Below are 22985 nucleotides of genomic sequence, written 5' to 3'. Positions count from 1 at the left end.
TTTAAACTTAATAAAACTGGAATTTACTGTATATCACTAATTCATATTTAAGTTAAAGACTGTTCACATACAGCCAATCCAACTTTTCAGTAAGAAAAGCTACAAAAACATATTTAAAGCACTGTATTAAATGTAGATAAAAACAGAAACATTTTAAAATCACACATACACCTTAGATATCTTCAACTTCCCCAACACTTAATCCTCCATGTATTATGTACAGACTTAGGAACTTCAAAATGCTAAAGGAACAAGTGGCAGATGAGCTCCACGAGAAAGCTAAGCTGCTGGATACAAGATATGAGAAATAAATAGACTGATGGCACAAGAGTACTGCTGTTACTTAAAGAAAAGTATTAAGAATGATAGCAAAGTGAAGCAGGTGAGTACATGTATGGGTGTATCTAACTGAAATAGTATAGGTCTTACTTGGCCTCTCATCATTCTCCAATATTTCCAACAATAATAAGGATGGCCTGTAAAAACAGCATCATAAGCTAACTCATGTCTTATCTAAAAAAAGAGTCCTATCTAAAAGTTGAGCTGAGACATGGCTACAACACGTAGAGCTTAAAGATAGCCTCGAGTCATACATGAGAGGTAAAACCAGAGCAGGCCTGGGAACAGGCTACAGACAGATCTAATTTTAAATGCAAGTTTTGCAAAGACCTTAAACAGCCAAGAACCAGGTATGAAGAGAGTAAGAGTAAAAATGGGACTACAGATAAGTGTAGAAAAAAGTTGAAAAAAATGTCTGCAGGCTCAACAACTTTGTAAGTCTATTGACAGAACACTAGCAATATGTTTTATTATTTTTTTATCTCTAAATCTTTCTTATATATTAATAAGAGAATTGCGCCCAAAAGTATAAACGGCAAAATTCTACATCAATAAAGACTTATCTTTAAAAATAAAATTTAAAAGGTCTATTTGGCTTAGCAAGGTTTTATAAAATAAAAAAGTATATTTGAAAAGTCTTCTCATTCTAAAACTCTAGAAGTATAAAAAGGATACAGCGTCCATAGCTATGAGATGAAACCTTCTACTTCTTGCTTCTTCCCTGTTAAAACATATTTTATTTTAAGCATTTTTTTCATGATTTTTATTGAGCTTTAAGTGAACGTTTACAAATCAAGTCAGTCTGTCACATATAAGCTTATATACACCTTACTCCATACTCCCACTTACTCTCCCCCTAATGAGTCAGCCCTTCCAGTCTCTCCTTTCGTGACAATTTTGCCAGTTTCTAACCCTCTCTACCCTCCTATCTCCCCTCCAGACAGGAGATGCCAACACAGTCTCAAGTGTCCATCTGATACAAGTAGCTCACTCTTTGTCAGCATCTCTCTCCAACCCATTGTCCAGTCCTTTCCATGTCTGATGAGTTGTCTTCGGGAATGGTTCCTGTCCTGGGCCAACAGAAGGTTTGGGGACCATGACCGCTGGGATTCCTCTAGTCTCAGTCAGACCATTAAGTCTGATCTTTTTATGAGAATTTGGGGTCTGCATCCCACTGATCTCCTGCTCCCTCAGGGGTTCTCTGTTATGCTCCCTGTCAGGGCAGTCATCGGTTGTAGCCAGGTACCATCTAGTTCTTCGGGTCTCAGGATGATGTAAGTCTCTGGTTGTGGCCCTTTCTGTCTCTTGGGCTCATAGTTATTGTGTGACCTTGGTGTTCTTCCTTCTCCTTTGATCCAGGTGGGTTGAGACCAATTGATGCATCTTAGATGGCCGCTTGTTAGCATTTAAGACCCCAGACGCCACATCTCAAAGTGGGATGCAGAATGTTTTCATAATAGAATTATTATGCCAATTGACTTAGAAGTCCCCTTAAGCCATAGTCCCCAAACCCCTGCCCTTGCTCCGCTGACCTTTGAAGCATTCAGTTTATCCCAGAAACTTCTTTACTTTTGGTCCAGTCCAGTTGAGCTGACCTTCCGTGTATTGAGTGTTGTCCTTCCCTTCACCTAAAGTAGTCCTTATCTACTAACTAATCAGTAAATAACCCTCTCCCACCCTCCCTCTCTTCCCCCCTCGTAACCACAAAAGTACGTGTTCTTCTCAGTTTATACTATTTCTCAAGATCTTATAATAGTGGTCTTATACAATATTTGTCCTTTTGCCTCTGACTAATTTCACTCAGAATAATGCCTTCCAGGTTCCTCCATGTTACGAAATGTTATTTTAAGCATTTTTAAGGCTTATTCTATTTAATAAAATTAAGTCCCCAAGTCCCTAAGTTTACAAAAACATCTTAAACCATGGAATGTAATCTACATTAAGGTATCATACCTATCCAGCAGTTCAGCTGCAACTTGTTTATGTGCCACTTTTCCATGTTTTTCTTTCTGAAAAGGCTTTTTGAGCAGTAAGTCATCTTCAACTTTCCTGGTTTATTAAGAAGAAAAATTATTAAAAAAGTTATTTTTTTCAAAGAATTAGTGTTTTCTGATTCTTTATAATTTCATAATTGGAACATGTTTTAAAGAATGCAAGTCTTAGCTTAAATAAGACTCATTGATCTTTAATAAGAATTTTACATCTTTTTAAATAGCTTAATTAATACCTTAATTTTATGTAATACCTATAAAATTAAGAAGATGAAACTAACAAAAGCATGGGTTTCAGTGCTGGACCATCTGGGTTCCTGGGTTCAAATGCTTGCTTTGCCCTTTACTATCTATGTAATCTTGGGCAAATTACTTAATCTCTTTGTGTCTCAATGTCCCTGATTTTGAAGTAGGGAGAAAAAGCTTTTGGTAATTGATAATTTGAAAAAAGAAGGGCTGATGACAGGTGATACAGATTGTAGATGATCACTCCTAGTTATTTAGATAACTATAAACCCAGTGCAGAGAAAACTATCCAAGTAGATTTGCTCAAATTTTGTCCTTACAAAGTAACATTTTTTTAATGGAAAATATAAACCAAAAGAAAAAGACAAAAAAAACCATTGTTGTTGAGTCAAATCCAATTCATGGTGATCCGACAGGACACAGGAGAACTGCCCCTTAGGATTTCCAAGGCTGTAAGTACGGAAGCAGAATGCCACATCTTTCTCCCGAGAAGCAGCCCGTGAGTTCGAGTCACCAACCTTATGGTTAGTAGCTGAGCGCTTTAACCACTGTACCACCAGGGCTCCCTTTTGGAAAATGTAAAGCACTATAATTTATTACAATTGTGACTTTTCTTTTGGTTATGCATGAAGACTGAGTACCCAACGAAAATGATTAGTCCAGTTAGTATATCTAATATAGTGCTCTCAATGTGAAATAAGAGATCAATTTCTGCAAGTTTGGTTAGTATGAAACAGTTAACCACTACTGAGTTAATGAATAAAACTAAATTTCTAAGCACTGACAACTGAAAACAATGTTCCTAAACACAGCAACACCACCAAGCTGTAGCCTCCTCATAAGGCCCAGGCTTTATCTGTTGACCTTGTTTTGTTCTGTTCTGTTGTTTGTCCCTTCCAATTTAATAGAACATTCTGTGAGCTCTTTCCCTTGGTCACTTAATCTCCTCATTCACATAACCACAAGATCTGTGCTGCAATTTAATCTCATCCTCCACACTAACCTTATTTTAAAGTCAGGTACTGGCAAAGAGACCACCAATCAAGCCCCTTCTTAGCTAAGGCATTCACAAAAAGTCCTTGAGGTTGAATGAGATATATGCAGTAGAGTGATCTGACAGCTTTAATTTTGTTCCTTCCGCTCCCTTTCAATAAACTCCTTTACAGCATAAAGTTTCTTATTTTTTCACACAACTGTTCTCAAATTTTGAGTCAATTCATTACAGTTCAGTGAAAAAAAATTCATTCACTAGAGCACAGTTATCATCATGTACAAACACAATCCAAAAACATTCAATATTATTTATTTATACCCCATCTCAATCTAGAAAGAATCTGAAACACAGATCAATAAACAATTACTTACCTTTTTTTCCTTTTGCTGGATTCTCCACACTGTTCCTCATCACTAAAATCAGAGTCATATCCTCCATGACCATGCATCTGGAAAGGAGTAGAAAATCAGCTGCTTAGAATCTAAGTTGACAACAGTTCAGAAAATAGACTCATTCAAAAATAAGTTACCTTAAAAAGCCACAATAGGTTTAGAGGATCATGATGGGCAGAGTGCTGCCCATGGGCTACCCAGCCATCTAAAACTTCCCTTCACTTTGATAAACAAAAGACTTACCCTTCAGTAAATGCGTATGTACGCTGATCATTTTTCACCTTTAATTATCACTAGGTCAACAAGGGAGGCTACCTTTAACCTTTCTATTGAAAACCAGGTTTAGAAGCTACAGTGTGACTGCACACAAGGTTCTGCAATGGTTCACTTTTATTTGACTCAGTAAAAACAGCTGCTATATATTTATCACCAACTCTGGTTCAGACACTGTGCTAGGTACTTTACAAGCGATACTTCTAATTCTGCAAATCGAGATCTATCATCTCCATTTTAGAGATTAAGAAACCAAGGACAACTAGGCAGAGGTAATGGTTGCACAAAATTGTGAGTGTACCATAAGCCGCTGAATACTTCACTTTAAAATGGTTAATTTTGTTATGTGACTTTCACACATTCTTCCCCGACCCCCTCCAAAAAAAAAAAAGGAACAAACTAAATTAAATGACTACTTTACAAAGCAAATAAGTGGCTGAGCTGATCTACTTGATTCTAAAATCTACGATTTCAACTACTCCAAACTGCCTCTACGGAATATACAATTTTTATTAGCTATATTCAATTAGACTTGGGCATTGTGAACTGTACACTATCAACTGAGGAAAAATTTCCTGCCCTTACCTTTTTTCAACACATGTAAAGATCTCTACTTTTTCTCTTAAGCTTAAGTTTCCTCAAGGTGAAGTACTTTCTCCTTTCGCCTAGTCAGATTAATTTTTTTTTAGTTCATTCTGAAATTCTTAGAAATGTTGGAAGACTTCAGTTACCACTTTTTTTTTTTTTAATTCATGGACTGTATCAGAAGAATCTCCTGGTTCAGCATTAAACTAAATTTGGGACATACATTAATAAGAGACGGATGAATTATCTGACCATTTGATATCAAATAGATTCAGAGCTCAAATTATTAAAATATTAAAAAGTCATATTTGGCAATGAGGGTTTCCCCATTACCTGTGACAGCTTCGCACCATGCATAAATATTTATTCACATGGCTGGAAGAAACCAGACTAGACCAAATAACATATCAAATTTTTAAAACCTTAATAGTCACTATAGCAAATAGGAAACGCTGGTTGCATAGTGGTTAAGAAATACACCTGCTAACCAGAAGGCTGGCAGTTTGAATCCACCAGGTGCTCCTTGGAAACTCTATAGAGCAGTTCTACTCTGTTCTATAGGGTCGCTATGAGTCAGAATTGACTCGATGCCAGTGTGTTTGGTTTTTGTTTTTTATAGCAAACACAGTAGGAAAAAGAGGGAAGAACTCCCTCCCTAAACTGTAGGGCACCGGACCTAGAGCAGAACACATGTCTGGCTACCCTGAATAAGTCACTTCACCTCCTTGGGCTTCATCTGCTAAATAAGGTGGCTACATCAAATAATCATTAAACCCTATGTGATCTTTCTACAGGAGATGTATACATCCCTTCCCTGCCCCAAAGAATTCTACAGAGAAGGCTCCAGCCAAGGCTGGAGGTGATGGTTAGAAGGCCACAGTTCCTAACCTTGCTGACGTATTACTGACTTACAGACACACCTGGCTCTCATGCCCCTTACCAAGTCAACTCCTTGCTCCAGCTGTCTTATCATCACACACACAAAAAAAATTTTTTTTACTCAAGCCACAGATATACTCTTACTCTTTGTCCCACTTTGTTCACATCTTGATGGGGGACAACCAGTGTGGAACTTAGAGACATATCGTAATTTAAATCCCGGCTATGCACTTTTCATTTGTTTTTTTGGACATGTTTCTTAACCTCCCTGAGCCTGTTTCCCTATGCACAAAATGAGGCTAATAAGAGTAGCCACCTCATAGGACTGAAGATTAAATGTCACCACATATAAAAGGTTTTAGAGAAAAAAAAAAAAAAAAAAACCCTGCCCTGTAAATTAGAATTATCATCACGTTCCTCCTCCCCATCATCTTCCTCCTTCTCCCTCACCGCCCCCCGGGGGCTTCACCAATCCCATACCCATCTCATCTCAGTGGTTGTACTAAAAACCTGACACTCACTTCAGTCTAGGAATCAACTGTCAAGGACCGAGAAAAAATCGAGAAGGGAGACGCTGGCTGTCTCCAGAATCTGTCACTAAAAAAAAAAAAAAAAAAGATTACAATCAACTAGCAAGTTTCGAGGTACTTCTTCCCGTAGCCACAGAAACCCAAGGTTCTCCTCACGCATCCCTTCCCTTCCTCCCTGCTCTGCCAGGATCTCCCCCAAGTCGTCGTTTCCTCCGTCTCTCCCCGCGGCTGCAGCGACGACCCTCGGCCTGAACGAGCCGCTGCAGAGCCAACCCCGTCGCAGGTGCCGCGCTGCCTCGCGACATCAGCTACCGCCGCTACCGCCCGCTCCACACCTCTCCCTACGGGTCCGACAGGGCGCCGCTTCCGGCCCGGCTAGGACGCGTGCATCACCTAATGGGCACGGTCCCAGGCCGCGCCGGCTTTGCGTTACAGCCAGAACAGCCCCGGGAAACAAGGGCGGCAGGACAAAAGGGCCGGGGCAGGAGGCAAAGGCTTCCTGCCTTCGCGAAGCTGCAGCCGGTAATATTTTCCGGGGCCTCCTTCCCCTCCGTTCTCGGATGTCCAGCACCTACTACTATGTGGCACTGCCCTGCAGATCATCCCACACCCCCCTCATTTGAAAATATATTTTGCTTTAGAATAAACTCCGCCTGAATGTCACTGCCGTCCGCTTTCTAGTAACCTTAGTAACGCCTCCTCAGAGGATCCTCGCGGTGCATCTCAGCCTCAGAACTGCCTTCCCCCACACCCAATAAAACAGTTCTCATAATTAGAACAAAAATAACTTTCCATCGTTTCACCACCCACTCAAAAGATACTATTCCAAACGCAATCCTTGTGGCAGAGGATCTAATAGAATTTTTGAGGAAAGGAAGAAAACCATGAAAGGGAGTAGGGAAAATTGCACAGGGTCGCAGATTCTCTGCCGAACAGGGAACTGGCATGCATAAGAAGAGATCCAAAACAGATCCTTAAAAAAAAAAAACCCCGCATAGGCAAGAAAAGTTAAATTATTTTAAGCTCCATCAGGTCCTCTTTGTTTTGCCCTTTCTACATTATGGCACCCGCCTCTGCTTTCAGCCTAGTTACTGAGCTCAGATCTTGTCTCCTTTTCCCATCGCCAACTATTTATCTTTGTTTCCTCCTCAGGCCTAACACTGTGCCTAGAAAATCACAAGCACTAATTAAACACGTATTTGTCAAACAGAACTGGCAAGCCTCTTTTACAGAGGGCCCATTTTAGAGAAAACTTGACAAGACACATTCATTATTTTATATATTTGCACTAAATGGTAGATAACAATATCCTTGTCTCTTCAAGGCTCCCTTCGATCCCTGACAGGAAAGTACAGATGCATTCTGCTTTTACCCAATACCCAAAAACCCCAGTGCCCTCGAGTCGATTCCGACTCATAACGAACCTATAGAACAGAGTAGAACTGCCCCACAATTTCCAAGGAGTGCCTGCCGGATTTGAACTGCCAGCCTCTTGGTTAGCAGCCATAGCGCTTAACCACCACACCACCGGGACAGTGGATGTGATTTTGAAAAGCTTTAAGGTAAGTTTGATTATTGTAAACTCAATTATTTCAAAGTGTAACCAGATTATATTTCTATAAAAATGTTCATTCAAAATAATTTAAAGCAATAGGAAGCCTCATGATTTAACACGGTACTAATATTGAATTACTTTGTCAAGCAATTCCTCTTTTGATAAATGTCTTAGGCTGAATTCTCTAGAGAAGCAAAACCAGTGAAGCATATAAATATGTAGGGTGAGATTTATTGCAAGGAAATGGGTCACATGGTTGTAGAGGCTAGCAAGTCTCAAATCTGTGGGTCAGGCATCAGGCTGGAGATTTCGCCTGACTTACATGGTTGCAGGGACTGACGAACTCACAATCAGCAGGTTAGAGGTAGGCTCTTGGCCCACAGGCTGAAGAAGATGGCTCAGGTCCCAAGAATTGGAGGTCAGATGATGATAAGCCAAATGCAGGATCCAGAGCAAGCAAGAGAGTTTTGCCAGAATGTCCATATGTGTTGGTTGCAGGCCACACTTCTGAGGAAACTCTCCTTACAACCAATTGGCTGATCACATCAGATCACATTATGGAGGTGATTATATTATATTACTTATGGGAGATTACAAAATGGAGGATAATTACATCAGACCACAAAAATGGAAGATAATTACATAATACTGAGAATCATGGTCTAGCCAAGTTGACACATAACATTAACCATCACGGTCCATCCCTTGTCAACTTGGCACCTGTACACATCTCCTTTAACCATACATAATCTCTAAATAAAGACAATTATAAAGTTGTATTTGTACCTATCATGATAGAATTAACATGTGTACAACTGAAAATGTACTAGCACTGTTTATATCTTATATTTTATAAGTGATGGGATAAGGGAGGGAAGAAAACAAAAATATTTTATATATGTATATATATATACACACATGTCATGGATTGAATTGTGTTCACAAAAAATATGTGTCAACTTGGCCAGGCCATGATTCCTAGTATTGTGTGATTGTCCACCATTTTGTCATCTGATGTGATTTTCCTATGTGTTGTAAATCCTACCTCTATGACGTTAATGAGATGGGATTAACAGCAGTTATGTTAATGAGGCATGACTCAATCTACTGGATTAGGCTGTGTCTTAAGCCAATCTCTTTTAAGATATAAAAGGGAGAAGGGAGCGGAGAGACAGGAGGACCTCATACCATCAAGAAAGCAGTGCCGGGAGCAGAGCATGTCCTTTGGACCCAAGGTTCCTGCACTGAGAAGCTCCTTGACTAGAGGAAGATTGATGACAAAGACCTTCCTCCAGAGCTGATGGAAAGAGAAATCCTTCCCCTGGAGATGGTGCCCTGAATTCAGAGTTCCAGCTTCCAACTGTGAGAGAATAAACTTCAGTTTGATAAAGCCATCCACTTGTGGTATTTCTGTTATATTACCACTAGATAATTAAGACAATATGTATATATGTGTATATATAGACCAATGGAAAAAAAAAACCAAACCCATTGCCATCGAGTCGGTTTTGACTCATAGCAACTGTACAGGACAGAGTAGAACTACCCCAAGGACTGCCTGGTGGATTCGAACTGTGAACCTTTTGGTTAGCAGCCGTAGCTCTTAAACACTAGGGTTTATGTGTGTGTTTGTGTGTGTGTGTATATATATATATATATATAAAAAACCCATTGCCATCAAGCTGATTCCAACTCATAGCCACCCTACAGGACAGGGTAGAACGAACTGCCCAGAAGGTTTCCAAGGAGTGGCTGGTAGATTTGAACAGCTGACATTTTGGTTAGCAGCCGAACTTTTAACCACCAAGGCTCCATGTACGTATATGTATCTATGTATGTGTGTGTGTATACATAGACTTATATATGAACACATATACTAAAACAAGGAAGAAATACTCATAGCAATTACAGTTCTCTTTTCTGCAACTGGTCACATTGTCGTAAATGGTATTTAGAACATTTCATGTTCCCTTTACCCTCAGCAAGCACATCAGATGGTCATGGTTCTTTGCCTGGTGGAGTGACCCACACCTTCATTCCTGAAGAGTCTGGGTCATTAGTGTTGTTGTTAGGTGCCGTCGAGTCAGTTCCGACTCATACCGACCCTATGCACAACAGAACGAAACACTGCCCGGTCCTGTGCCATCCTCACAATCGTTATTATGCTTGAGCTTATTGTTACAGTCACCGTGTCAATCCACCTTGTTGAGGGTCTTCCTCTTTTCCGCTGACCCCATACTCTGCCAAGCATGATGTCCTTCTCCAGGGACTCATCCCTCCTGACAACATGTCCAAAGTATGTAAGACGCTGTCTCGCCATCCTTGCCTCTAAGGAGCACTCTGGCTGCACTACATCCAAGACAGATTTGTTCGTTCTTTTGGCAGTCCATGGTATATTCTTCGCCAACACCACAATTCAAAGGCGTCAACTCTTCTTCGGTCTTCCTTATTCATTGTTCAGCTTTCACATGCATATGATGCAATTGAAAATACCATGGCTTGGGTCAGGCACACCTTAGTCCTCAGGGTAACATCTTGGCTCTTCAACACTTTGAAGAGCTCCTTTGCAGCAGATTTGCCCAATGCAGTGCGTCTTTTGATTTCTTGACTGCTGCTTCCATGACTGTTGATTGTGGATCCAAGTAAAATGAAATCCTTGACAACTTCAATCTTTTCTCCTTTTATCATGATGTTGCTCATTGGTCCAGTTGTGAGGATTTTTGTTTTCTTTATGTTGAGGTGTAATCCATACTGAAGGCTGTGGTCTTTGATCTTCATTAGTAAGTACTTCAAGTCCTCTTCACTTTCAGCAAGCAAGGTTGTGTCATCTGCATAACGCAGGTTGTTAACGAGTCTTCTTCCAAACCTGATGCCCCGTTCTTCTTCATATAGTCCAGCTTCTCGTATTATTTGTTCAGCATACAGATTGAATAGGTATGGTGAAAGAATACAACCCTGACGCACAGCTTTCCTGACTTTAAACCAGTCAGTATCCCCTTGTTCTCTCCGAACAACTGCCTCTTGATCCATGTAAAGGTTCCTCATGAGCACAATTAAGTGTTCTGGAATTCCCATTCTTCGCAGTGTTAGCCATGGTTTGTTATGATCCACACAGTCGAATACCTTTGCATAGTCAATAAAACACAGGTAAACATCCTTCTGGTATTCTCTGCTTTCAGCCAGGATCCATCTGACATCAGCAATGATATCCCTGGTTCCACGTCCTCTTCTGAAACCAGCCTGAATTTCTGGCAGTTCCCTGTCGATATGCTGCTGTAGCCGTTTTTGAATGATCTTCAGCAAAATTTTGCTTGCATGTGATATTAATATTGTTGTATAATTTCCACATTCGGTTGGATCACCTTTCTTGGGAATAGACATAAATATGGATCTCTTCCAGTCAATTGACCAGGTAGCTGTCTTCCATATTTCTTGGTATAGACGAGTGAGCACCTCAAGTGCTAAATCTGTTTGTTGAACCATCTCAATTGATATTCCATCAATTCCTGGAGCCTTGTTTTTCGCCAATGCCTTCAGAGCAGCTTGGACTTCTTCTTTCAGTACCATCGGTTCCTGATCATATGCCACCTCTTGAAATGGTTGAATATCGACTAATCCTTTTTGGTATAATGACTGTGTGTATTCCTTCCATCCTCTTTTGATGCTTCCTGCATCATTTAATATTTTCCCCATGGAATCCTTCACTATTGCAATTCGAGGCTTGAATTTTTTCTTCAGTTCTTTCAGCTTGAGAAACACGGAGCGTGTTCTTCCCTTTTGGTTTTCCATCTCCAGCTCTTTGCACATGTCATTATAATACTTTACTTTGTCTTCTTGAGAGACCGTTTGAAATCTTCTGTTCAGTTCTTTTACTTCATCAATTCTTCCTTTTGCTTTAGCTGCTCGATGCTCAAGAGCAAGTTTCAGAGTCTCCTCTGACATCCATCTTGGTCTTTTCTTTCTTTCCTGTCTTTTCAGTGGCCTCTTGCTTCACGGATGATGTCCTTGATGTCCTTGCACAACTCGTCTGGTCTGCGGTCACTAGTGTTCAATGCATCAAATCTATTCTTCAGATGGTCTCTAAATTCAGGTGGGATATACTCAAGGTCATATTTTGGCTCTCGGGGACTTGCTCTGATTATCTTCAGTTTCAGCTTGGACTTGCATATGAGCAATTGATGGTCTGTTCCACAGTCAACCTCTGGCCGTATTCTGACTGATAATATTGAGCTTTTCCATCGTCTTTTTCCACAGATGTAGTCAATTTGATTTCTGTGTGTTCCATCTGGTGAGGTCCATGTGTATAGTCGCCGTTTATGTTGGTGAAAGAAGGTATTTGCAATGAAGTCGTTGGTCTTGCAAAATTCTATCATTCAATCTCCAGCATTGTTTCTATCACCAAGACCATATTTTCCAACTACAGATCCTGCTTCTTTTCCAACTTTTGCATTCCAATCGCCAGTAATTATCAATACATCTTGATTGCATGTTCGATCAATTTCAGACTGTAGCAGCTGATAAAAATCTTCTATTTCTTCATCTTTGGCCCTAGTGATTGGTGCGTAAATTTGAATAGTAGTCTTATTAACTGGTCTTCCTTGTAGGTATATGGATATCATCCTATCACTGACAGTGTTGTACTTCAGGATAGATTTTGAAACGTTCTTTTTGACGATGAATACAACACCATTCCTCTTCAAGTTGTCATTCCCAGGATAATAGACTATATGATTGTCCAATTCAAAATGGTCAGTACCAGTCCATTTCAGCTCACTAATACCTAGGATATCGATGTTTATGTGGTCCATTTCATTTTTGATGATTTCCAATTTTCCTAGATTAATATTTCGTACATTCCAGGTTCTGATTATTAATGGATGTTTGCAGCTGTTTCTTCTCATTTTGAGTCGTGCCACATCAGCAAACGAAGGTCCTGGAAGCTTTACTCCATCCACGTCATTAAGGTCGACTCTACTTTGAGGAGGCAGCTCTTCCCCAGTTATCTTTCGATTGCCTTCCAACCTAGGGGGCTCATCTTCCAGCACTATATCAGACAATGTTCCGCTGCTATTCATAAGGTTTTCACCGGCTAATACTTTTCAGAAGTAGACTGCCGGGTCCTTCTTCCTAGTCTGTCTTAGTCTGGAAGCTCAGCTGAAACCTGTCCTCCATGGGTGACCCTGCTGGTATCTGAATACCAGTGGCATAGCTTCCAGCATCGCAGCAACACACAAGCCCCCACAGTACAACAAACTGACAGACACGTGGCGGGGGGGGGGGTCATTAGTAGTCATGTGGAAATTGGGTTGCTGTAGTTTTCCATTGACTTTAATCACAGGGCATGGTGGGACTAAGAGACACCCTAACAAATCTCCTTTATACCAGACATACTCTTCTTTGCTTCCGTTATGTAATATCAATCCAATTTCCACTTGGTAATCAAGATCAGTCACACCAGCCAATAGAGTAACTTCCTTCTTTGCCTGCTGATCCAGAGGCATGAGGAATCCAAAGTGCCCAGGTGCCATTCTTAACTTCTAGTTCAATGGAATCACTGATGTGTTGCCAGATGGGAGCATTCCTCCCTTTGGAACTAAGACCTTTAGACCTGCAGAGCATAGGGTTGTGGGGACAGTAAGCAAAAGTTTTGTGAGTGGATGACTAGGGGAAATAGCAAGTGGTACCACTCCCATTTCCACCCCTTGATTTCTGAACCTGTGAACTCTAACTATGGAAGAAACAGCACCATATATTGGACGCTGGTTTCGAGCATAAACAGCTTCCTGGAGAACATTGCCCCAACTCTGCAAATTATTGCCACCTAGCTGGTGCCATAATTGTGTCTTTAGAAGGCCATTCCATTGTTCTATCAAGCCAGCTACTTCAGGATGATGAGGAGGATGGTAAGACCAGTGAATTCCATGAGAATAGGCCCATTGCTCCACTTCATTTGCTGTGAAGTGAGTCCCTTGATCTGAGGTGATACTTTTAGGATACCATGATGGTGGATAAGACATTCTGTGAACCCACGGTGGCAGTTCTGGCAGAAGCTCTGGGTTCAGGGAAGGCAAATCCATATCAGGAGTAAGTGTCTTTTGCAGTAAGAATGAAACGTTGCCCTTTCCATGGTGGAAGTGGTCCAGTGTAATCAACCTGCCACCAGGTTGCTGGATGATAGCCTCAAGGAATGGTGTCATATTGGGGACTCTGTTGTCTCTGCTGCTGGCAGATTGTGCACTTAGCAATGGCTTTAGTTAATTTGGCCTTGAAGAGTGGAAGTCCAGGTTGCTGAGCCCATGCGTAACCTCCATCCCTGCCACCATGGCCACTTTGTTTATGATCTCCCATTGGGCAATGATGAGAGTGGCTGGGGAAAAAGGATGACAGATTTTTCACAGGGTGGGTCATCCTATCCACATGATTGTTAAAATGCTCCCCTGTTGACAGCACTGATGTAAATTCATCCACCTATGGTCACTTGATCTTCCACAAAGGCCCAAAGTCCATTAAATGGGGTAAAAGACAGTCTTTAACAAATGGTGCTGGCAAAACTGGATGCCTATCTGTAAAAAAAAAGAAATAGAATGCATATCTCACACCATACACAAAAACTAATTCAAAATGGATCAAAGACCTAAATATAAAACCAAAAACTATAAAGATCTGGAAGAAAAGATAGGGTCAACGCTAGAGGCTCTATCTAATACATGGCATAAATAGGATACAAACCATAACTAACAATACATAAACACCAGAAAATAAGCTAAACAGCTGAAATTGTCTAGATATTAAACACTTATGCTCACCAAGACTTCACCAAAAGAGTAAAAAGAGAACCTACAGGCTGGGAAAAAAAATTTTGGCTATGACATATCATACAAAGTTCTAATCTCTAAAATCTATATGAAAATTCAATACCTCTACAACAAAAGGACAAATAATCCAGTTAAAAAAGGGGCAAAGGATATGAAAAGACACTTCACCAAAGAAGACATTCAGGCAGCTAACAGACATATGAAGAAATGCTCACTATCACTAACCATTACAGAAATGCAAATCAAAACTAACCTTACCACCCCGACATTACTGGCATGAATCCAAAAAACAGAAAATAACAAATGTTGGAGAGGCTGTGGGAGCTTGGAACAAAAGGACAAATATTATATGAGACCACTAATATAAAACTCATGAAAAGGTTTACACACAGAAAGAAACAATCTTTGATGGTTACGAGGGAGGGAAGGGGTCGGGAGAGAAAAACACTAACTAGACAATTAGACAACAGATAAATGGTGAAGGATAGGACAGTATACGATACTGGGAAAGCCAGCACAACTTGACCAAGGCAAAGTCACAGAAGCTTCATAGACACATCCAAACTCCCATAAGGATAGAGTTACTGGGCTGAGGGCTAGGGACCATGGTCTCGGGAGACACCTAGCTCAACTGGCGTAACGTAGTTTATAAGGAAAATATTCTATATCCTACTTTGGTGAGTAGTGTCTGGGGTCTTAAGAGCTTGTGGGTGGCCATCTAAGATAGGTCTACTGGTCCCACCCTGTCTAGAGCAAGGGAGGATGAAGAAAACCAAAGACACGAGGGGAAGATTGGTCCAAAGAACTAATGAGACACAACTACCACAGCCTCCGCCATACTGAGACCAGCACAACAAGATGATGCCCAGCTACCACCACTGACTGCTCTGACAGAGATCACAAGAGAGGGTCCCAGGCAGAGCTGGAGAAAAATGTAGAACAAAATTCAAACTCACAAAAAAAGAGCAGACTTACTGGTCTTACGGAGAGTGGAGAAACCCTGAGAGTAGAGCCGCTGGACACCTTTTTAACTCAGTAGGGAAGTCACTCCTGAGGTTCACCCTTCAGCCAAAGATGAGATAGGCCCATAAAATGAACAATGATACATGTAGCACAACCATGTATACAAGACTAAATGGGTACATCAGCCCAGGGCCAAGAACAAGAAGGCAGGAGGGTACAGGAAAGCCAGACAAATGGAAATGAGTAACCCAAGGTTGGGAAGGAGAGAGTGTTGATACATTGTGAGGTTGGCAACCAATGTCACAAAATGATATGTGTATTAATTATTTATTGAGAAGCTAATTTGCTCTGTAAGCCTTCATCTAAAATACAATACAATAAAATAAAATCATCCCCTGCTAAGATCACCCTTTGGTGAGCATTCACATGAGACACAAATATCTTCACTTCTTTTTCCCATTCAGAGAGGTCTATCCACATAACCTCTTCCCCATACCTCCTTGTGACTAATTTTCCAATTTTGTTCCTTCCAAGTCCCCGATCTTCCAGCCACGCCATTGGCCACAGCCCATGAAGCAGTATACAATCATACATCTGGTTATTTCTCCTTACAAGCAAAGTGAACAATCAGGTACACTGCTCGAAATTCTGCCCAATGGGAGGATTTCCCTTCACCACTGTCCTTCAGGGAGGTCCCAGAAAGTGGCTGCAGTGCTGCTACATATTGAATGGTGCCTACATATCATGCACAACAATCTATAAACCAGGCATGAGTTTTCTCTTCCTCAGTCAACTGATCGTAAGGAACTCCTCATGAGGCTTTAGGTGCAGACTGGGAGAGAGAGCGTAATGTGGCAGGAGTGGAGACCATAGAGATTTGGGCCACTTTCTCATGCAACTTACTTGTGCCTTCAGGTCCTGTTCAGGCATGATCTCATATATACCACTTCCATTTAATGATGAAGTGATGCGGTGCATATCCGACTTTATGACTTTGTGGGTCAGACAACACCCAATAAGTGACAGGCAGCTCAGGCTGCCTGGTGACTTTGTTGCCCATTGTTAGGCGTTCAGTCTCCACTAGGGCCAGTAACAAGCCAAAAGCTGTTTCTCAAAATGAGAGTAGTTATCTACAGAGGATGGTAAGATTTGCTCCAAAATCCTAAGGGTCTGTGCTGTGATTCACCATTACGGGCCTGCCAAAGACTCCAAACAGCATCTCTATCTGCCACTGACACTTCAAGCACCACACAGCAGCATCACACAGCCCAAGGGGCAGAGCCTTTTGCATGGCAGCCTGAACCTATTACAGAGCCTTCTCTTATTCTGGGCCCTACTCAAAACTAGCAGCTTTTTGAGTCACTTGATAATTAGGTCAGTGTAGAACACCAAAATGAGGGGTGTTGTCTTAGGCTGGGCTCTCTAGAGAAGAAAACCAGTAAAGTGTATAAATATACATAGAGAGAGATTTGTATCAAGGAAATGGCTCACGGGTTGTAGAGACGGGAACATCCCAAGTCAGTGGGTCAGACTGGAGGCTTCTCCTGATTCACATAGCCACAGGGGCTGGCAAACCCAAGATTGGAAGGTCAGAACCCAAGATTGGAAGGTCAGAGAGCAGGACTGTTGCTCATAGGCTATAAAGATCAATGAATCCCAAGATCAACAGGCAATAAAACAATGTGTGTATTAATTATTTGAGAAACTTACCACAGGTAAGCTGCTAGCTCAAGTCCAAAGAACTAGAGGTCAGATGAAGAGCAAGCAAAAGCCATGAGCCTTATCAGAATATCCACTTACGTTCAAAGTAGGCCACATGCCCCAGGAAACTCCCTTTCAGCTGATTGGCTAAAAGAAATGGCTACTCACAGCAAATCTCATCATGAGGGTTACCACAACATCACATGACTGTCAAACCACTGAGAATCATGGCCCAGCCAAGTTGACACACAATCTTAACCATCACAGATATGTTGCCTCCAAAATTCAAAGAGGCCCACCAGGCACTCTGCCTCCTTTTTAGTTGTCGGAGGTGCCAGATGCAATAACTTATCCATCACTTTAGAAGGAATATCTGAACATAGCCCACATTACTGGACCCCTAGAAATTTCACTGAGGTGGAAGGTGCCTGAATTTTTCTTGGGTTAATTTCTGATGCTCTAGCATAAAAACGTCTTAGCAGTAAGTCTAGAGTCATTGACACTTCTTCCTTACTAGGTCCAATCAGCATAATGTCATCTATGTTGTGGATCAGTGTGACATCTCGCAGAAGGGAAAGGCAATCAAAGTCCCTGCAGACTAAATTATGATGGAGAGCCAGAGAGTTGATATACCTCTGTGGTAGGACAGCAAAGGTGTATCATTGGCCTTGCCAGCTGAAGACAAACTGCTTCTGGTGGTCCTTCAAAACAAGTATGGAGAAAAAGGCACACCAGATCAATAGCTGCATGCCACATACCAGGAGTTGTGTTAATTTACTGAGGCACTGAAACCACATCTGGAACAGCAGTTGCAATTGGAGTCACCACCTGGTTAAGTTTACGTCGTTCTCCAAAATACATCTGTTTTTTGCACTGGCCAAATAGGTGAGTTAAACAGGATTGTGATAGGATCGCCACCTCTACATCCTTCCAGTCCTTAATGGTGGCAATAATCTCTGCAATTCCTCCAGGAATATGACATTGCTTTTGATTTACTGTTTTCCTAGGTAGAGGCATATCTAATGGCTTTCATTTGGCTTTTCCTACCATAATCACCCTTACTCCACATGCCATGGATTTAATGTGTGAGTTCTGCCAGTTGCTGAGTATGTCTATTCCAATTATGCATCTGGAACTGGAGAAATCACTACAGGATGGTTTTGGGGACCCGCTAGGCCCACTGTGAGATGGACCTGAACTAAGACTTCATTCATACCTGACTGCCATACACCCCTCCTCTGACTGGTGGGCCACAGTGATGTTTTGGATTTCCTAGAATTACTATTAGTTCAAAGCCAGTGTCCAGTAACCAAAAATCTGATTATTCCCTTTTCCATAATGAACAGTCACTCTTGTAAAATCCACAGACCCTTTTGGGGAAGGCTGGGAGAAAGATTAACGGTATAAATTTTTCGAAGTGCAGTGGGGTCCTTCCCCAAGGGGACCCGACCTCACCTTTATTCAAAGGGTTATGTAAACTGGCTCAAGTCTGGCAATTGATTGAGAGGCTGTGACTATTCTGTCACTTCAAGTTAGAATGTTGTTCGCTTGACCTAGAACTCTTCCTCTTGTATCATCAAGTAAATACTTATTAGATTTTCCATCTATTTCACTCCTAGGGACACCATGACTAAGTAGCCAACACCATAAGCCCATATGAGTCAGAATGTTCTGATTACTGCTTTGACTCTGCCATCCACTACAGAAACCACACCCACCTTGTCTTTGTTGAGTGCTGTCACTTGGCCTCTACAACCATGGGGTCCAATCAGCCCCATTGTAGTTAGGCGTCTTAATTTAGTTAGCGCAGTTCCCACTGTCAAATCTAACTTACATAAATAGCAATCTTTAAGATGCTGTGGCCCCCTTCACAGGTTTGTTCCTCAGCATTGTAGTAAAATGTGTGTTCTCTGGGCACTCTGTGGGTGAGTCTGTGGGTCTGACCTGATAAATCCACTCTCATATGCCATTTTACCTAAGCCTTTGGATACCTTCTTCTACAGGTCTGGTACTGCAACTCGACTTAGTGTAGGCCACCACTTAATCTATCCTTCAGTGAATCAACCATATAAACTATTAGACCATTTTCTAACCTCTTGAGCTAAAACATTGAATGAAGGATCTATGCTTAGTGTGCCCGTATCGATAAACTCACACTGATCCAACTTTATGTTCCTTGCACAATTATCCCACATCCTTAGTAGCCATTCTCATACATATTCCTCAGGTTTCTGTTTGTATATATTAGAAAAGTCACATAGTCTTTTGGAGTGTAGAGTACCTCCTCCAGGGCCACACTTTGTACTTCAGCTTTTGAGGCTCTCTGGGACTTAGCATAGGCCTAGAAGCAAAAATGGGTGGTGGGGTAGGTCCTGGGAACATTCAGCAATGTCTTGTAAGGCATCTGCCCCAGGGGATGCCCCAGGCAATGCCTCAGGCACCATCTCAGACAAAGACTCTTCAGGCACATCTAGGTTAATCTGAACAAATGGGGGTGGAAGGCATAACAGTTTTCCAGGGAAGGGTGGTGTGAAGGATTAAATTATGTCCCCCAAATATGTGTGTCAACCTGGCTAGCCCGTGATTCCAATATTGTGTGATTGTCCACCATTTTGTCATCTGATGTTATTCTCCTATGTGTTTTAAATCTTACCTCTATTATGTTAATGAGGCACAACTCAATCTATAAGATTCAGTTGGGTCTTAAGCCAATCTCTTTTGAGATACAAAAGAGAGAAGCGAGCAGAGAAACAGGGGGAGCTCATACCACCAAGAAAACAGTGCCGGGAGCAGAGCGTGTCCTTTGGACCCAAGGTTCCTGTGCTGAGAAGCTTCTAAACCAGAGGAAGGTTGATGACAAGGACCTTCCTCCAGAGCTGACAGAGAAAGAAAGCTTTTCCCTGGAGCTGGCACCCTGAATTCAGACTTTTAGCCTACTAGACTGTGAAAGAATAAATTTCTGTTTGTTAAAGCTATCCACTTGTGGTATTTCTATCATGGCAGCACGAGATGACTAAGACAGCAGTTATCCCACTTCTGACACCAGAAATGTCAAGGAGAAACAAACTTTTATCTCTGTTATGATTAGGGAAAAAAATCAGTTATACTGAGAAATAGAGCAACAGCAGCTGGAGAACAGTTAGTGTTTTTACTTCATGCTCCCTGATGCCATTGCTCTATTCCTCAATAAAACTCTTTTTTCTACTCATAAGAGAGTTAGATGTTTGTTTTTCTTCAAAATTACTAAAATTTCAGATCTGTTGCTACCAGCCCATTCAACCAATGATTTGCATGTTTCCCTTTGAAGCAACAGTAACAGAAAGGGAATAAATAAAAAATACATGTTACAGATAGAGCACACGATCTAAACTAGAAACAATTAATACAAGATGGAAAATTTACCTGATCAGGAAACCTCAAGTTAGCAATTTTAGCAATTATAGCTCAACAACAATAAAGACCACAAATATTTATTAAGTTTGACAGTACTTACTAACACTGAACACACATATCCTGTGTCTCATATATTTCACTCCTTGATGTATAACCAACAGAGAAGTGTACATATGTTCACCAAAAGATCTGAACTAGAATGTTCATAACAGCACCATTTGCAAATCAAAAACTGGAAGCAACCCAAATGTCCATCAGCATTAGAACAGATAAATAAGTCATGCGTTATTCACACCCTGAAATACTATACAGCAATGAAAATGAACAAACTACAGCTATATGCGATAGCATACATGACTCTCACAAACATAACACTAAGCAAAAGAAACCAGACACAAAAGAATACATATAACATAATCAGTTGCTATCTAGTTGATAGTGACTCCATGTGTGTCAGATTAGAACTGTATTCCATAGGGTTTTCTATTTTGGAAGTAGATCACCAGGCCTTTTTTCTGAGACGCCTCTGGGTGGACTTGAACCTCTAGCCTTCTCCTTAGCAGCTGAGCACATTAACCCTTTGTACCACCTAGGGACTCCTACATATGACGTGATCCCATTTATATAAATAATAAAAGCAAATAAAAATAATCTATCTTGTTATAAGTCAGGACAATGGTTTCGCTGGTGAGGGTAGACCAAGTGATTGGAAGAGAGCATTGAGGAGGGGGAGGGGAGAACTTTTGAGAAAATGCTAACGTTCTGTTTTTTGATCCTGATGCTTATTACGTGAGTGGTTCATTTACAACTATGATTTGTGTACTTTTATGTAGGTACGTTATACTTCAAATAAAAATTTACATTTAAAAAATTTAACTTCTCCTAGAAATTTTCAAGACTCTGACTCTAGTTGGCAAATGGAAGGCTTTGGCCATTAAAGCAATTTCAGGCATGACAGAATAGGTTGAGGAATATGATCCAGCAATCCCTACCCCTTGGAATACATCCTAGAGAAATAAGAGCCTTTACACGAACAGATATATGCACACTCATGTTCATTGCAGCACTGTTTACAATAGCAAAAAGATAGAAGCAACCAAGGTGCCCATCAACGCATGAATGGATAAATAAATCATGGTATATTCACACAATGGAATACATCAATAAAGAACAATGATGAATCTGTGAAACATCTCATAACATGGAGGAATCTGGAAGGCGTTATGCTGAATGAAACTAGTCAACTGCAGAAGGACAAATATTGTATGAGACCACTATTATAAGAACTCAAGAAATAGTTTAAACACGGAAGATAATATTCTTTGATGGTTACTAGGGTGGGGAGGGAGGGAGGTAGAGGGGTATTCACTAATTAGATAGTAGACAAGAACTATTTTAGGTGAAGGGAAAGACGACACACAGTGCAGGAGAGGTCAGCACAACTGGACTAAGCCAAGAGCAAAGATGTTCCCTGAATACAACCTACCGCTTTGAAGGCCAGAGTACCAGGGGCAGTGGTCTGGGGACCACGGTTTCAGGGGACATCTAGGTCAATTGGTATGATAAAATCTATTAAGAAAACATTCTGCATCCCACTTTGGTGAGTGGCATCTGGGGTCTTCAACACTAGCAAGCGGCCATCTAAGAGGAATCAATTGGTCTCAACCCACCTGGAGCAAGGCAGAATGAAGAATACCAAAGACATAAGGTTACTATGAGCCCAAGAGACAGAAAGGGCCACATAAATCAGAGACTACATCAACCTGAGACCAGAAGAACTAGATGGTGCCCAGCTACAACCAATGGCTGCCCTGAGAGGGAACACAACAGAGAATCCCTGATGAAGCAGGTGAGCAATGGGATGCATACCTCGAATTCTTGTAAAAAGACCAGACTTAATGGTCTGACCGAGACTAGAAGGACCCTGGAGGTCATGGTCCCTGGGCCTTCTGTTAGCCCAAGACCGGAGCCATTCCCAAAGTCAACCCTTCAGACAGGGATTGGACTAGACTGTAAGATAGACAATGATACTGGTGAGGAGTGAGCTTCTTGGCCCCAGTTGACACATGAGACTATGTCGGCAGCTCCTGTCAGGAGAGGAGATGAGAAGTCAGAGGGGGACAGAAGCTGTCTGAATGGATATGGGGAATACAGGGTGGAAAGAAGGAGTGTGCTATTTTATTAGGGGAAGAGCAACTAGTAGTACATAACAAAGTGTGTGCAAATTTTTCTATGAGAGACTGACTTGATTTGTAAACTTTCACTTAAAACACAATAATAAAAAAAAAAAGAATAGGCTGGGGACTGGGTAGGTGGGATTTTCTGGATC

At 41.2% G+C, this 22985-nt stretch overlaps 1 protein-coding gene across 3 annotated transcripts in view; it reads right to left on the bottom strand.

Moving 5' to 3' along the window:
* LOC100653736 (protein FRA10AC1) overlaps positions 1-6622 on the bottom strand; it is a 33916-nt gene extending 27294 nt beyond the window's left edge. For 2 of the 3 annotated variants that reach the window (XM_023546917.2, XM_023546918.2), the window contains exons 1-5: positions 6565-6622; positions 6221-6296; positions 3942-4018; positions 2293-2388; positions 1015-1060 (exon numbers count right to left, since the gene is read on the bottom strand). In XM_023546917.2, the coding sequence (XP_023402685.1) occupies positions 1015-1060; positions 2293-2388; positions 3942-4018 (219 nt within the window). In that variant the 5' untranslated portion in view covers positions 6221-6296; positions 6565-6622. The remainder of the gene's footprint in view (positions 1-1014; positions 1061-2292; positions 2389-3941; positions 4019-6220; positions 6297-6564) is intronic. The other variant, XM_003409228.4, reaches the window with a different exon arrangement.
* Positions 6623-22985: the final 16363 nt, after the last annotated feature.

The sequence above is a fragment of the Loxodonta africana genome, chromosome 16, assembly GCF_030014295.1.
Source record: "Loxodonta africana isolate mLoxAfr1 chromosome 16, mLoxAfr1.hap2, whole genome shotgun sequence".
NCBI lineage: Eukaryota > Metazoa > Chordata > Mammalia > Proboscidea > Elephantidae > Loxodonta > Loxodonta africana.
Note: the sequence above shows the minus strand (reverse complement) of the source record. Positions and strands in the feature narration are given on the sequence as shown.